The sequence below is a fragment of the Parus major genome, chromosome 1, assembly GCF_001522545.3.
Source record: "Parus major isolate Abel chromosome 1, Parus_major1.1, whole genome shotgun sequence".
Lineage (NCBI taxonomy): Eukaryota > Metazoa > Chordata > Aves > Passeriformes > Paridae > Parus > Parus major.
This window is the reverse complement of record NC_031768.1, coordinates 89,518,016-89,534,413: the sequence shown is the minus strand read 5'-3', so window position 1 is coordinate 89,534,413 and position 16,398 is coordinate 89,518,016. Positions and strand designations below refer to the sequence as shown.

The window sequence follows — 16,398 nt, the reverse complement described above, 5'->3', positions numbered from 1 at the left end:
GGAGTTGAGTAATGATCCTGCCCCTCTATGTCAGCTTCACTAAGGCCACGTCTGGACTGCTGAGTCCAGTTCTGTGCTCCTCAGTCCAAGAGAAACATGGAGCTCCTGGAACGGATTCAGCAGAGAGAAACAAAAATGGTGAAGGTACTGGAGCATTTAACTTATGAGGGATGGCTGAGGGGTCTGGGCCTGTTCAGCCTCAAGAAGAGATGACTAAGAGGGGAAATCATCAATGTCTGTAAGTACCTTCAGGGAATGTGTCAAGAGGACGAAGCTAGGCTTTTCTTGGTGGTACCAAATCATGAGACAAGAGTCCATGAGTGGAAACTGATACATAGGAAGTTCCACCTGAATATGACGGAAGAACTTCATTACTGTGCACTGGAACAGGCTGTCCAGAGAGGTTGTGGAGTGTCCCTAACTGGAGATATTCAAGAACCATTTGGAAGCAATCCTACGCCATATAGTCTGGGATGACACTGCTTGAGCAGGGATGCTGGAACAGATGACCCACCATGCTCCCTTACAACCTTGCCCATTTTGTGATTCTGTGAATTAATTTCCTTGTCCCTCACCTAACCAGTGAAAATATATTTTTCACGTTTTGTTGAAATCAAACTCTCTCTACAAAGGGGCTGACACACTTTGGAATTCAAAATCCCAACAGTATGAAATAATGATTATTGTCTGCTGAGGATGTGATATTGCCTGCCTTGCTTATGTAAGCAAGACAGTATCACTTCCTACACATTCTGCACACAACGTTAGGTGAAGACAAGAGTCACTGTATCTTGTGCTCACTGTATACTTACATTCAGGAAAAATCAGATAAATTTTAAAGGTGAATCAGTTAAAAATTTCTACATTGTTTAACTGGACAGCTGAATTCAGAAAGGTCTCAGACACACGTATTTCTCTTGGAAAGTCCATTATCTACTCAAGAAGTCAACTACAGCATTTTCACCCACAAGCAGATCCATGCAGACAAGCCAGTAGGACAGCATGCCACAGCTCAGTGCTCCACCAGGAAGGGACTTTCTTCTACCACCTGCACATGGCGTTGTGCTTTTGGACTGTGTACACGCTGTTCCCACTAGCAAGGAGGATTCTTTCCAAGAGATATTCATCAGTTCAAATCCAAACAAGAGTCCTTGCGCTGTTTATCCTTCCTGCTAATTGATGGCCTTCATGTTGCCACAGAAATTGTTCAATGAATACACTGACTCTGTTATGCCTCCAACACTCCAGGCAACCCTCAACATGCCCTAGTTTTTCCTATGTCTCATACTACTTTCTTGTCCTACTAGATCTGTTAGCCCTGCGTGAAAGCAGATAACCTTTATGCCTGTTATGCAGTTACAGAAACAGAGTCATTGCCTACCAGGAAATCCAGCACACTATCTGCAAATCAGGTCCTCTCTTGCCCTTATGTTGACTTAATTTAAAAAAAAAAAAAATGGCACCAAGTTCTTAACTATTTGCTATGGCTCTTTAAATGCTGACTCCAATCAAGCTGTTGTGGTTTCCTGCACATTGGGAAAGAACATTTCCATTTCATATGTTCTCATACTGCTGCTTTTGCAAATATCTAAATGACAAGTAGACAGGGTTAACAAATCCAGTATAATTAAGGAAGCTCCAGGTCTCACAGGCAATTCTTGTGCAGGTTACTGTGATGTTGCACTACCAGAAGAATCTAACCTAGAAAGAATATAGAACTACTTAAAAAAAAATTACAGAGCTTCTAATACCACTGCCTCAACTATCCCTTCTAAAGACTAAATAATCTAAAGATTATTATCTGTTGTTATAACCTGTTACCACCTTCTAATTTTATAACTCAGAATTGCTCACTATTTATAAAATATGTTCAGCAGAGCACTACAAAGAAAATAAGTATTATCCTCATTTTTAGACATTCTTCAGAAATCCATGCTCACCTTAGTTCTCCTGCTCTATATCCTGTTACGCCTGCCAGACTTCATCTGAAAAGTGCTTACCAAGTTGCTCAGCATCAGAAAACAAAGTCCGTCCACATACGATACTCAATCTTCCTAATGGTTCTCTAGCCCATGTACTACATTTTGGAGTAACAAACTGCTATGGCCTCATTTCCACACATGCACACGTAGTACTAATTCCCAGGGTAGTCAGCAACACATCTTTTTAAAGGTTCCTCTATTATTTAACAGCAAACCTGAATTTTCTACTAAAGTGCCCACAGGCAATGTCAACATCCCCTATGAAGTTTTATTCTAAAAAGGAAAAAAATAAAAGGAAGTAAAAAACCCTCCTCTGCCCACTTGCAGCCAGAGCAGTGCAACTGGTGGACAGCACAGCAAGTAGTATTCGTGTCTCACTGCAACACCCAGATATGTTGCAATGTCCCACTTCAGGGACTAAGCAGCCTGCAACAAATTATTTCATTTGTAATCAAGCAACATGCCTGCACGGATAAACTCCTCTGGTATAAATGAGATGCCTGTGTTCAAGCCCAAAAAACCTGGTACAACCTTCATGACTCAATGTGCCTGCTGAGATTAAAGGAAGATGAATGCGAAAGGGCCTGAAAACTTAGTCTGATAAGCAGATCCTTGCACAAATTTTGAATGAAGAAAAAGAGGAGGATGAATCTTTAAAAGACATCAAGTTTTAGATTCTGTCTTCATCACTTGATAAAGCTTAGGAGAGAAAATAAGGAGCTTTTTGTGACAGGGTGATTTTTGAAATTAAAAAACCCCTGAAATTAGATCCAGCTGTTGTTTTCCACATGCATTATTATGCTTCAGTGATTCAGACTGGATGTTTGTATTTTGACTGGTTAGCTGAGGACATAAGCAATCTAATCACCATGGCTGGGCTTTCAAAGGAACAGCACAAATGAAGATGTGAAATGAGCACCTTTGTTGGGCTTGTAACAATTAGACCTGGCTTCAAATCTTAGAAGAACTAGAGAATATAGATGTCTGTAGTCTGCTTATTTGCATCATGACACACATAAGAGCCTCCATTACTCATCTCAGTTCACTATATTAAGCACTACATAAACAAAAACCCACCCTGAAGAAAGTAGACTGCCTTCTCCTTAGTTGAAAGTCTGTAATGTATATTTAAAAATATGATAAACATCACACCTCACATTTTCACCTTAAAGAAGAGTGAGTCCCTTCTTTGCTCCTGGCCAAAAAAAAACATTACAAATGCTCAACGACCACTTCTTTGACATCACTCATATTTTAAAATAAGTATCAACACCGTGCCAAAGCACCAAGGACTGTAATTAGAATGTTCCTTAATAGAATAAGTTTCTTGTAATCTTTCCAGAAATATTTCTTATTTTGGTACAACTCTACGATACAACTCTTATAAAACCACTCAAATAAAGATCAGATTCACTTTTATTTCTTGTGATAGATCATACACGAGAGTCTAGGTCATCCAACAAAACCTCAGTCTACATTATCCTTCAAATTTAATATCCCAGTGTTCCAAATAGGCCATATTTCACCGCATAAAGCAGGCAGAAAATGTAATGGAAAAAACAAAGCAGAACAAAAAGCCCAAACAAGCTTTCTTCAAAAACACACAAATTAGTAGAGGAGGAATTCTTTCTGTTGTGGAGGCTGGAAATAACTCTGATGGTCACAAACATCTCACCTTCTCAGTCAGCAGGGACCAGGAAGTATCTAAGTCACATGAAAAAAATGGCAGCATCGCTAATTTTAGAACGTGCCCAATAGTCAGAACTGCTTCTCAAGATGCTTGACAAAATATGTAAAACAGCTTCTTTTTATTATTTTCCCATGTCTTGGTACTACTTTTCCAAGAAACAATGGGTGGTGCACATGTTGTCTTTAGCAGCAAAGAAAACAATTACCCATTACATGGCTCTCAAAGTTTTGAACATTTCCCAGAAGGAACATGCCATTTGCTTAGGAAGTGTCAGGTCTACTCAAAAAAACAACTGGAAAACAAAAATTATTCCCATTTTCACATTTACTTAAACCATCCTTATTTTGTTTGCTGACTTTGAGTTAATCCTCTTCAAGGAAGTGTCACAAATAAAATAAACCTCAATTACAGCTCAATTAAAAGGTTTTAAACAAAGGCAAAAGGGCTGAACTACAGCACAGTCCCGGAGGGTAGGGCACAGCTGGTCTTGGTGACACATAAATGAGAAGATCTGTCCCTCTTCTTTGCTTCAGGAAGCCTCTATGGAGCAGCAGGTGGATCTCTTCTGTCCTTCCATGGCTAGCATTTTATAGGTTATCCCTTCTTTTCTGTCAAGTGTAATAGCTGCCACAGCAGGATATTTGAATAACAAATACCGAGTTAAAAACAAGAGTTTGGAACTGCCTGATTTAGCAGTCATCCCTTTTAAAGACAAAAAACCCCAGTGTTCCCTGGTAAAAACTGAAGACAAATTATTTAATGATATATTCCAATCATGCTCCACAACTGGAATGTTGCATCAAAGATAATTTAATCAAGTAAGAATTTAGTAAGCAATTGAGAGCCACAGGTAGGTAATGTTGCTAGATAAAAAAACTGTTTATGCTAAATATTCTGTAGCCAAGCAAGTCTAGCCAGAGGGACTTCCAAAAAGTATCTGCATGCACCAAGCATCCAAGTAGTCTCAAAAGCACCATTTTTATCCCATCAAGCCAATCTTCTATTTATACTCTACACAATACTCTTTTCCCTAACTAGGAGATAGGTGTGGAAGGTTCCTCCTGGGACACCATTTCTGCTCAACACCTGCATTAATGCCCAAGCTTTCTATAGCAGCAGCATTACCAAACTCTCAAGAGCATTAGATAAGCCTGCTCTCTGCCTAATCATCTCAGCTTCTACTCCAAGATGAAAAAAGATAAAAGTAGCTTAGATTTTATATACAGTCACACACACAGTAGACTACTAAATCCCTGTGCTCCAGAAGGACTTCAGGAATTTTACTGTGACTTTTTAAATTACCAAATTCAGGCTCCATTCACAAAACAAAAACTTCCCTTCATTATTCACTTGCACTGGTTGGACACTTAGAAAGTCTTCTCCACTGCCACACCAAGACTGTCAGCCATTAAATACTTTATTTTTAGGTAAGAATGAGAAAACCCAGATCTACTCTACCAGTCTGTAATCTGCCAGTCTCAGAAATGCTAAGATATAGAGTCTCCATGGTAGCGATCCTGAAAGGCAACCAAAGATCTCTCCATAGAACAGTACAAAATGAAGAACATTAAAACAAATTTTTACCTTTCTTACACAGACCTACAAGTCCATGCCATAATCAAGGCTCCCTCTGAGTAGCAGGTGTGACCCAGACATAAAACTGATTTATAAATATAAAATAGAGAGGTTATCCCTACTGCATGCAGGGTTACTGTTTTTCTGTGTCCATCCTTCTCAGGCACTTAAGAGGCAACAATAGCAATGTTAAAAAAACAAAGGAAAGGAAATTATCTTTCAAAATGGAACTTAATTTGACCACAATCAGGAATTCTGCAACATCCAAGTACAATCTTACAGTTATAATATGCTGCAGTATGTGGCAGAGTTACAGCTATTCATGTGCTTTATATGATGCATTTCCATACCTTGATGGGTTTGGAATTCTTTTAAACTGCACTCTCCACTCTGAATGCCATTATTTCAGAATAGCATCCATTTAACCTTTGTCTCTCAAAACAGTCTCCACCTAATTTAGGAATGTATATATACAGAACATAAATTTCATAGACTATATATAAATGTATGTATTTTGTGAAAATCTGACATATGAACTCACTTCCTTTAGAAGACCTAAGATACAACAGGAAATAAACCAAAGCATTATTGAAGCACCTGTATGAGTTATCTGGACTAGTAGGGCAAAAAACTTTTTATGAATGTAATGTATCTTCGGGTTTGTTTTGCTGGTCAGTAAATACACATAGGACAGAGAGGTTTTAGTCTCAAGTTATACACTAGAAGTGAGCAAGAAGAGAGAAAACTGACAAAACAGGTATCTTGTTTTAAAGTCCCATCGTGGTCATAGTCTAGGGAGTACCACAGAAAAACTCATGGAAACAGAAAAGCTCAAAATCCAAAATAAATGCACCACTTAAAACTGTGGCACGGATCTATAAAAGGCCTCAGGCAAATATCCATGGGTTAGGAGCAGAAAAGCCCTCAAGAGGTCTTTTGACTCCTCCCTTTACAAAGAACACATTCCTAGGGCCCTATATCCCTACTAACGTGTGGGTTTCCACATGGCAACATGTGGAAACACATTTCTAAACATGCACAAAGCCACGTCTGCAGATGAAGAGCATTACCTCCTCTATCCTAGGCCAACTGTAGCTGGATGACACTGCATTCCCTGGACATTAATTATCAGTCCAACTCTCTAGCTAAAAAGGAGAAAACTGAAATCAGTGCTTATAGTACAAACTCTATTTCATCTCATGTGCCAAACTGAAGACTTCTTTTGCACGAACAGCTATTATGCATCCAATTCAGTTGTTAGATTTGAAAACATCTCCGGGAGCAGCCAGAACTACAAATAATTTTGTTATACAGACTTGAAAATAATACAAAGTTAGAAATATGATTCTTAGAGCTCTTAGATCTTCTAGGCCACTGAAGTACGTCCAGGGAGCTTACAGCTGATACAATGAACATTATACTGCTGATACACTGCTTTCTTCAAAGATTGTCAAAAGCAAGGGTAAACAGACTTTTTATCCATTAGGAAAGTTTGAGAAAATTGGAAAATGTAATGAAATACATGGCTGAGAGTGAGAATTCAGATCTCTACCCAGCCTTTTTGGTTGCTGAGACCAGACAGGCACTGCAAGTGCAATTACAGCCAAATGACAGAATTGGCTCCAATAAGCTTCCAGGAGACAGCCAGATCAAGTACTGCTGTAAGAAAAGCCATTTATCTTGGTAAATGTCTCTGATAATCTGGCTAAACTAAGTTGGACCAGAGCTACAAATCTGGCCTCTATACAAGAGCTAAAGCATAGATTAGAAAAAACCTCTCTGAAAGCAAACGTAGCCCTCCAGCTGTTTAGAAGATGGAATAACAACCTGAACACATGCCCAGACATCTCCCATTCTGTAAATCTTGTATGATAACCTCAGTCTTAAAGAGGGACTGTATTCCCTTAGAGGAGGACAGCTAGGAGTAAAAGGGCAATTTTGATCAGGCTCAATTATCTTTCTACTGCTGTAGAAAACATTTTACAAATGTTCACAGTATTTGCTGAAGTCACTGAAAAGTATTTTCAGCCTTCTATCCCCACTTGTGATACAAACACAAACCCATCTCATTAGTCAGAAGACAGATCTATTGTTCTGGGTGCTCTTTCTAGCTATTAAACAATAAAATTAAGGCATCCTTTAGAGAGCAACACCTCCATGGTAGTGTTATGAACAGTGATTCACTATTCCTCAGATCTTCAAAGTAACTATGATGTGCAAGTCCTCAAAGACTTAAAAGAAAGGTGCTTAAATGTTACTAATTCTCATCACCATGTTTTTCCTTTGTGACTTTTTATCCCATGGGTGCTTCCAAATCAACTGAGATACAGTAAATAAAGGCATTCTTCTAAGACAAGGCCTTAGAGATTAATGTTTGAATATTCAATGATCCTTAGATGTAGATATGAGAGAACTCAGCTAACTCACACACAGATTAAATTAAAAAAGGAAGTTCAGTCCTTAGTTCAGAGGAAACCTGTGCAGGTAACGAGAGGTCACAGTGAAAGATAATCACAAATACATCAGAGTAAATCCAACCTCCACACTGTATTCAAGACTTTAAATATTGACTTAAGATGAAGATAGCATTCACTCGGAACCTCTGTGATAACTTTAGGCTAAACATCAGGAGAAATTTCTTCTCAGAATGGTTATTAAACTTTGGAATGGACTACCCAGGGAGGTGGTGAAGTCATCATCCCTGTAGGTGTTCAGGAAACAACTGGATGTGGCTCTTAGTGCCATGGTCCAGTTGACAAGGTGGTGATCAGTACACAGTTGGGATCAATCTTGGAGTCTTTTCTGTGACTTCGATATCCGTTTGTGTGCTTGAAGGAAAGGGTCCACAACTCAGGCACGTACAAAGGAAGTCAAGGCTTCTATGAGTTATCCAGTAGTTAGCAGATACAATGGCTTCTCTTCAACTGTAACCTTAACATTCTCATGACAAAGTTATGACACGTAGAAATAGGAGTCTGCAAGATGGATCTGCTAAAACATTAAAAAGCAAGATGATGCATGCATCCTGTCTGAACCTGGCAAAGGGAAATCAAACCTGCACAGAAGAGACAGTGGTACCACTTCCCTTCAAACTTTACAACTGGGTTCCCCCAACACATATCAAGAGGCTGGGTGTCAAACTCCTGTCTGCTTGTCAGTATATTGACATGGCTACCACTCAAAGCCTGAGTTTACAGACTGCAAAACAAAACTTGGGTAACCTGACTGAAAGAAGAGTTAAAACAAGTAACTTGGGCACATCCCTCCTCAAAACACCTCAGATACACCAACAATGGCCTTAACAGATTGAAGCTGCCTGAAAATAGACCCTTGTTCTTGAGTATAATGCTACTATCTGTTGTATCTTTACTGGCCATAGATAACCAAGAGCCAAGAAACAAGCTTGGGGGAAGTCAGCAAAAGTGGAACTAATTCAATCCAATTTGTCATATTCTCACAGAGGTCTGTTAACCACTGAGATTCTGAGAGCAAAAGATGCAAATCATTAATCAACAGGTTCACTTTTCACATGCATATTTACAGAATTATACCTTCAACCATGAGAAGAGACAAAACCTATTACAAAAAAAACTGGGTCAGCTCTAGATTTCGGAATGCTTTAAACACAAGAGTCTCTTGAGAGGTTAGCAAAACTTAAAAACCTAAACACCTAGTTATTTTTCAATGGAAATTCTTCCTTGTGGTTTTACATTTTTCATGTGAGCTGCTATGATCAAAACTGCTGTAAATAAGTTAACACAAACAGCGGATATGGGCTACTTTGAAAAGGTTCTTTTTATACTTAGCAGCTTGATATATCTGAGGCAGGAACTGAAGGAAAGTTGTTGCTTTCAGAAGCATTTCAAACAGCTCAGAAAAGTACACACACCAGCAGAGAAAGAAAGAAACCAGAACCTCAACACAGACTTATTCTTCCATCCTGCTGCTTTATTGGGCTTTAAGGCTCAAATTAACGCTATGACTTTACATATTAAAAACAAAACCAAAAACCAAGAAACAGTAAACATGCAAATGCTCACAACACCTATTCCTTCCATAACTAAAAACAGGAAAGAGCATTGCCTACTATTCAGTAGCCTCAGCTTTAGCAATGCAGTGCTTCACATTTATGGACCATCAGGGCCCTAGTTTGACATCCTCTCACACTCCAGAAGATCTGCCTATTTAAATAATTCAGGCAACTAAGCCAAGGGCACACACGGTTGGATGGTTAAACCAAGGCAGTCCCTGAATGATTTGACAGACTGGATGGCATGAATGGTTCCCATTACAGAATTTGGCTTTCTTTTGCTGCACACTTTATGTCTGTGTGAACCATTAACAAGAAATGTGATGCTCAATCTAGACTGTTTGAAAAGGTGCAGGAGGAGTACAAACGCTCTTCATCATTTAGATTTCAACAGCCCAATGCTAAAAGCAGAAACATCAAGTACTACATTTCATATACGAGAAATTTAACTACTTATTCTCAGTCAGCTGTGAAATATTTCTAGCAGTTCACACATTCATTCCATTAGGATTTCTTAAAAACCTTAATGGAATGACAGAAATAACAAAAAAATAACTATTTATGCTAACATGCCTCTTTGTTTATTATTGGTTTTTGCACGATTAGACAGCAACATGACAGACTCTTAAGCTAAAGAATATTCCAATGAAAATGCAAACAAAAGCAGTGCGAGAATTTTTATGCTACCAATATTTTCTTTTCAGGCATCACAATTAAGCTGTGTCACTTGAGGGCCTGCACAGACACATGGATGAAAATAATTGAAAATACTATGAATCTTTTAACGGCACCTGTTAATGCTTTGCCCTATTTGAACCTATTATTATGCACTTGTGGGATGGAAACAGAAACACAGTATAGATCTGTGAAAGCCAGGTCATTCATTGTCTTTTGGAAATTTTGCCATTTCAAAGCATTTTGGTCCCAAAGTTTGTAAACAGCTGACTTATATTATTTTTCAAAGAGAAACATCCCTCACCCCTGCTTAGCTTCTAACTGAAAAAAAAAAAAAATCAAAAACCTACCATCCCAAAAATATAACCTTCCTTAACCTCTAATTAATTTAACAAATTAAATTGTTTCACAGATTAATGACAAACAGCACGTAGTTTGTGAACTACTCATTCAAGTATAAGGTAATTGCCCAAAATTACATTACTTAATTCCTCACACTTAGTATGGAAAACTAGCTTACTGAAGACAGAACTACAATCTGAAATAAAGCATCAATTTCTAAGTGGTATTTCATTTATTCCCTTCAACTATTCATACCAATAATGAACTCTAGACACACACATTCTAAAATCCAGAACAATTCAGAGACCCTGTTTAAAACACAGTGCCATGTAGGAACTGCAATGTCAAACTGAAGAACCACTGAACTGCAACAAGGGAGTAGAAAGAAGAAGCATTGCAAACTATCTTTACCATCACAGAAACTATAAGATTCAACTTTTCAGCACAAATTTAACTCTCAACTTCTTTCTGGTCCGGATAAATGCTGGGAGGCTGACTTGTCATAGTAGTAGAAAAAGAAGAAAGAAAAAAAGGCAACCCCCCTCTGGTAATTCCAGCTTTCAAGCTAGCTTTAAACTTGGACAAAAGCATCTCAGCTTCCTGGCAGAGATCTAAAATAAGCAACTGAGGTACTTATTCCAGACCTACACCATAACTGCACCCCACATTCACAAAATGCAGTCAGAGCCTAGAAGTTGCACTCTCTTGGGACTTCCTAAAGCTTCTGAATCATGCCCTTTCAGTTTCAAGACTATCTGCTGGCTCTTCTCAAAGCATTTTTTTTTAAGAAATCATGACTAAGGAATTATACTGCATGTACCAAGATAAATACATCATGATAGACAAGCACAGGTATAAAGTAGGCACCAGCCAGAAGCATACAGCTGAATATTTTATTCATGATTCAAATATCAGGAAGCAACTTTCATACATTGCCTTCCTCTTGCTGCTTGTCTACCACTGGGATCAGTGCAGACTGGTACTTCTAAAGAGCCCCCTCCTCTCTTCCCTCAGAAAATTATGACAATAAATTAAACAAGCTACCACCACCTTTGGCTACCTACAGTAAGGTTGGCTTTTTTCCCCTCAATCATTGCTGAAGTGGAAGTATGCATTAATGAGAGGGGAGTGGCAGATTTCTTAAGGAGCTCCACTGACCAAGCCTTGCCTCTGAACTCGGGCAGCTGAGCACGGATGGCAACAGCCCAGCTGAGCTGTACCCACAGCTCAACTCTTTGAACACAAGAGCTGGTCTGCTCCTGCACTGCACTCAAACCATCCAGCCAACAGACCTTCAGAGTTCTCTTTTTAACTGGTAAATTATGTGGCCCAGCATTTACTGCCTTTATCAGGCATTCCTAAAGAGTAGCATACCCTGAAGTAATTGTATGCTATTCTTTATATATGATACATCTTATATAAAGAATACATATATAAATAGGTATTTATAAGAACACTTATATAAAGATACATACAAATCTGCCCAGAAAGAGGCTCCTATTCAACCTGCAAGAATTTATACCTCCTGCCAACATAACATACACTTCCACATCAGAAGGTGAAAAAAATGAGGGGGGGGAGTGTGGCTAAACTGACAAATGATGGGAAAAACTAGGAAGCTTAGACCAAAGGTAGATGACGCTGTATAGTTGGGATAAAAGTCTGGAATAAGAATATGAAAAAATGCAGAACTTGGGTACTAGTGCAGACAGATGTGACCCATACAAATTATGAAGTTTAAAAAAGTATTTTTAAATTAATGCTATCTATCTGCAGATCTACACATGGACTTAACTATTAACTGGTTAAGTCAACCCAAACACCTGATTTAGGGACATTAAAGCCTCCAGGTATTGGATGTTCTCAGCTTGTATTATCACATGTAGACAATTAATTCAGAGTCCAAACTGGAAACACCCTACTTAGCTTTTCAGTTTAGCTGTTTTGCTTTAACAAACAAAGGGTTAAGATTCAAGAGATGTAATTTTTTTTTTTCATCACTTAAAGAAACACTCCAAAATAAAAAGATATAGTCAGATAACAAAATGTCACTGAACCAACTTCCAAAACAAAAAGCAATCAAAGACCAACATCTAACTCTAGATTCCCAAGACAGACTCATTAACAAAAAAAGTTAGATGTCACCAGCTATTAACATCTGACGGTCAGGATCTAAAATGCTTGGCCAAGTTTTCATTTTACACACTGCAATACCCCAGAGTTACGAGACTAAAACAAAGATTCTTGTCAAAAGTCCTAGCTGACATCTACCAAGCATGACAGGGTATAGGAAATATCCTGACCCTCCCCCTAAAACCTATGCAAAGGGAAGAGAATAAAAAGCTCCTTCTAAGTACCAGGTTTAGAATTTCTTTTTCCTTTTCTGTTTTACCTCTTCTTTATTCTCCTAAAATAAGGCACTCTTACATCATATTGCATGCTTCCCAAGTACTAATTACCTTCAACCCATAATACAGTCCAGAAATAACTCAGATGTAAGAACTATGTAAGAACTTTATATGCCTTCCTCAATTAGAAGTAAACAAACCTTCATTACTTCAATTTAAATTTATCTTACCCATTTTTCATCTAATGCATCTGTGATATGCTGATGCCTGTGGCGATGATAGCATAAAATTTGAAGATTCAAGGAGAGGACAGACACTAATTCCTTCAAAACACTTCAAAACAATGTTTTTGCTACGAATAAAGGACACAAATTACAAATATTACCAGTTAAACTAGCTGTGCATGAGGTCTTACTGTGAAAACAAGAAATGCTAAAACCAGTACCTCTGCTATCATGTACTGCTTGCACAAGATGATCTGCAGGCTGCTTGACTATAGGGGAAAGCAGCCAAGTACATTAAGTACCAAGCTGAGGACCAAAAGAAGTGATGAGATGGCTTATGGTTGTTAACTTCTATTTGGTTTGAAAATCACTAGGTAAAAAGATTGCTCTCTGGAAGGCTACTAGCTTAGAATAAAGAATCACTAGTCTATTAAAACCACCAAGGCAGAACACGTTTATACATCAGGAAACAAGAGAAGTAAGCGATTTCAGCCCAAACTGCCCTGGGCTCAGTATTAGTTAACCTCTTGCTTGGCCTTCACAATTTCTGATTTACTCTAATGTGGCCTTCAACTTTGTACGTGCAGCAACTAAGAACAAAGCCCAAAGGTTTCTGTTCCTTCTAGCTGTTTAATTACTAATGATGGGAGAAGAGTTTATGCTATAAAAAAGTCCCCTTAAGACAAGCTTTTTACTTGTTTCCACAGCTCACTGTCCAAGAAATCTGGTCTGCAGCCTGGAAACAGCTCATCAAATCAGGTTTTTTAGCTTCCTGATTTGCACTAATACAAATAATCATAGTGACTCACTGATTTTCAAGTTAAATTACTGCTTTATCATAATCCATCTGTTTAATCTTTATTCCCGAAAATTTTTATGTGTATTTATGTGCTCCAATGAAAATAAACTAAGTAAATCAAAAACACTGCCATCAAAGAAAATCAAAAACATTGCTATCAAAGACATGGAAAAGGAGATAACATACATGAAAATATAATGCATAGGCTCACCTTAAATCTTTTATCCTGCAGGACTTTCTTAATGGCCACAAGCTCTCCTGAATCACAGAGTTTGGCTTGATACACAACACCAAAAGATCCATTTCCAATCACCTTGGTGTCTGTGTAGCTGACTTCTTGTGGTCGGTCCGGACCTTGTCCAGGAGTTGCCACTACTGTAGTTACCTTGCTGCCATCTTTATCTCCTGCAAAGCAAGAGATACACAAATAATCAAAATACATGTGTAAACAAGATGACCAATAAGACTAAAACAGAGGAGGGTAAGACAAAGATTTAGATCTGCACATATACTTCAATATTAGAGAAACAGAAAACCTCTGACAAAATGCAAAGAAAACACTAAGCATGTCTTTTACCAATGTATATTAAGTGGTGACAATTTTTCATTTAGATTATTGCTAACAAAAATTTGCTCTCCAGAAGCAAATAATTGTGCAATAAAAGGTAATGCACAAAGAAGCCAAGTACTTATCCCTACATCTGATTATCAAGTAAGTGATATTAAACAGTGTTTTTTGCATTACCAAAATGAAGCTTTTTCCTATAACTGAAGAAACGAAACTGCCAGTACAAGCTCAGATCAGCACTCTGACCTTTAGAGACATTTATGTGGCAACAAAAACCAGGAGCACTTGAAGTTTGTTACAAACCCACCCACATGTAAAGCTTCAGCTTGTAGTACTAGGAAGCATAACCTTTGTCAAACCTGGATGTGTGCACCTGAAATGAAACCTAGGCTGCATCAGATAACACAATCCTGTTCTTCCCTTCTTCCATGTCTGGACTTCCTTGCAAAGAAGGGAGGCACTTGTTGGGGCAGGGGAAGAAGAGGGAGAAGGATGACAACAGCAGGCACTTAGCTGGTATCTCAGCATGAACCAGAACACAGCCAGGGACAGTGCTCAGGATGCAAGACTGCAGTGGAAGCTGCACAGGTGAATGTGCTTCGGCACAGATAGAGCAGCTGTGGGTTTCACAGGCACTTTCCCAGTCAAACGACCCACGCCACTATCGCCTACTCTTAGCCCCACTGTTACTACCAACAGTGCTTTGCCCTGTTCAAAGTCTGATTTTGTTCATAAAGGAGCAAAGCTTTAGGCATTTTACAAGCACACTCTGGGCATTTCTTGCCCTTCACTTGCAATAAAGAGCCTCCTTCAGGCTTGAGTTACAGAACCAAATAGGGCTGCAAGAAAAACCAGAACCTGCTGTTCCACAGCAGTTACCACAATTCTATAGAAACTGTTCTCAAGAAATGCTCATCACATCTACTTATTAACAAACCTTCCCTCCACGACTTTCTCCAGGTGTTCTTTTTTCATGCATTTAGAAAAATCTTTCCAACAGACAGCTTGATTGATAGCTCTAGTGCAGTGCAGGCAAAATGCTGCTTGTTCTCCTCCAAAAGGGCATGGAAAAAAAAAATGCCACAGCTCATGCCTGCTCTCTTCCCCGACTGCCTCCTTCAAATATGAGGGCTGTTGCAAAGGAAGTTATTTCTCTTTGTGGAACCTCTTCTCTCACTGCTGAAAACGATGCAGGTACAGCACCTAAAACCAGACTCTGCAAAGGAAGCTTATCTCAGCCCTACCCAGCATGCTGGCAACTTCTTGTGTCTGACTTGCAACACACTTGTTTGTACAGCCCAGCAAAATGTTTGCAGCTTGTGCAATGCTTCAACCTCATGATCAGCTTGTGTATCAAGCTCTCCTCTGTGGAGCTGCTTCCTGTCCAATCCTCATCCACCTTCCACTTACATACCTGACTGCTCTTATCAAGGCCTAATATTCTGCATTTGTCCTGACTGAACTGCATCCAAGGCTACTGAACTCTCTTGCCAGCTTGTCACATCCTTCAAGCACAGTCACTATCCAGAGATCCATTTCCCAATGCTACATGAAATTTACCTGAGAAATTGGTGAAAACTGGTGAATCCTATGAGACTGCCTAAAAGCCTCGCAAAAATCCATGAAATACCTCATCCCATTTTTTTTCTTGAATGCCCTGTTATGCTCAAATAAAATAATCAAATCATTTTGTATGCCTTTCATGGGATTTCCCGTAGTCCATTGTTTTCCTTGATTTCTCATGAGAAAATCAGTTTGAAAACTTCAGTCAGGATACCCACATCTACTACTACTTCCTCTGCATCTGTAAGACTCTGAAGAAAAGCAGGTGGCTTGATACCATTTCCTCCTGAAAAATCCACATTAACTACTATTCATCTCCTCTGCTGCCTTTTAGGCTCTTACAAATTGTTTCCTTTTAGGATTACAAGTACTCCATGAAACAAATTAACAAATCTAATATTAAATAAGCATATAAGTGCTAAGGGTACCAATTACTTGCCAAGCAATACAGAGTAGGTATAGCCTTTCCCCGTAATAGTCATAAGAAGTTGAGAAGCAGCTTTATAGATTTGGAGAGAAAATAGGACATGGGGTAGAAAGGAACACTAGACAGCTAAATGTCTTTTTACAGGCAGAGAGAAAAGCATAAACAGAAGCATACT

General features: G+C 38.8%; 1 protein-coding gene across 2 annotated transcripts in view; it reads right to left on the bottom strand.

Annotated features, from left to right (window-relative positions):
• Positions 1–16,398, bottom strand: part of GSK3B (glycogen synthase kinase 3 beta) — a 148,198-nt gene that overhangs the window by 79,765 nt on the left and 52,035 nt on the right. For both annotated transcript variants that reach the window (XM_015629537.2, XM_015629543.2), the window contains exon 2: positions 13,877–14,070. In XM_015629537.2, coding sequence (XP_015485023.1) covers positions 13,877–14,070 — 194 coding nt within the window. The remainder of the gene's footprint in view (positions 1–13,876; positions 14,071–16,398) is intronic.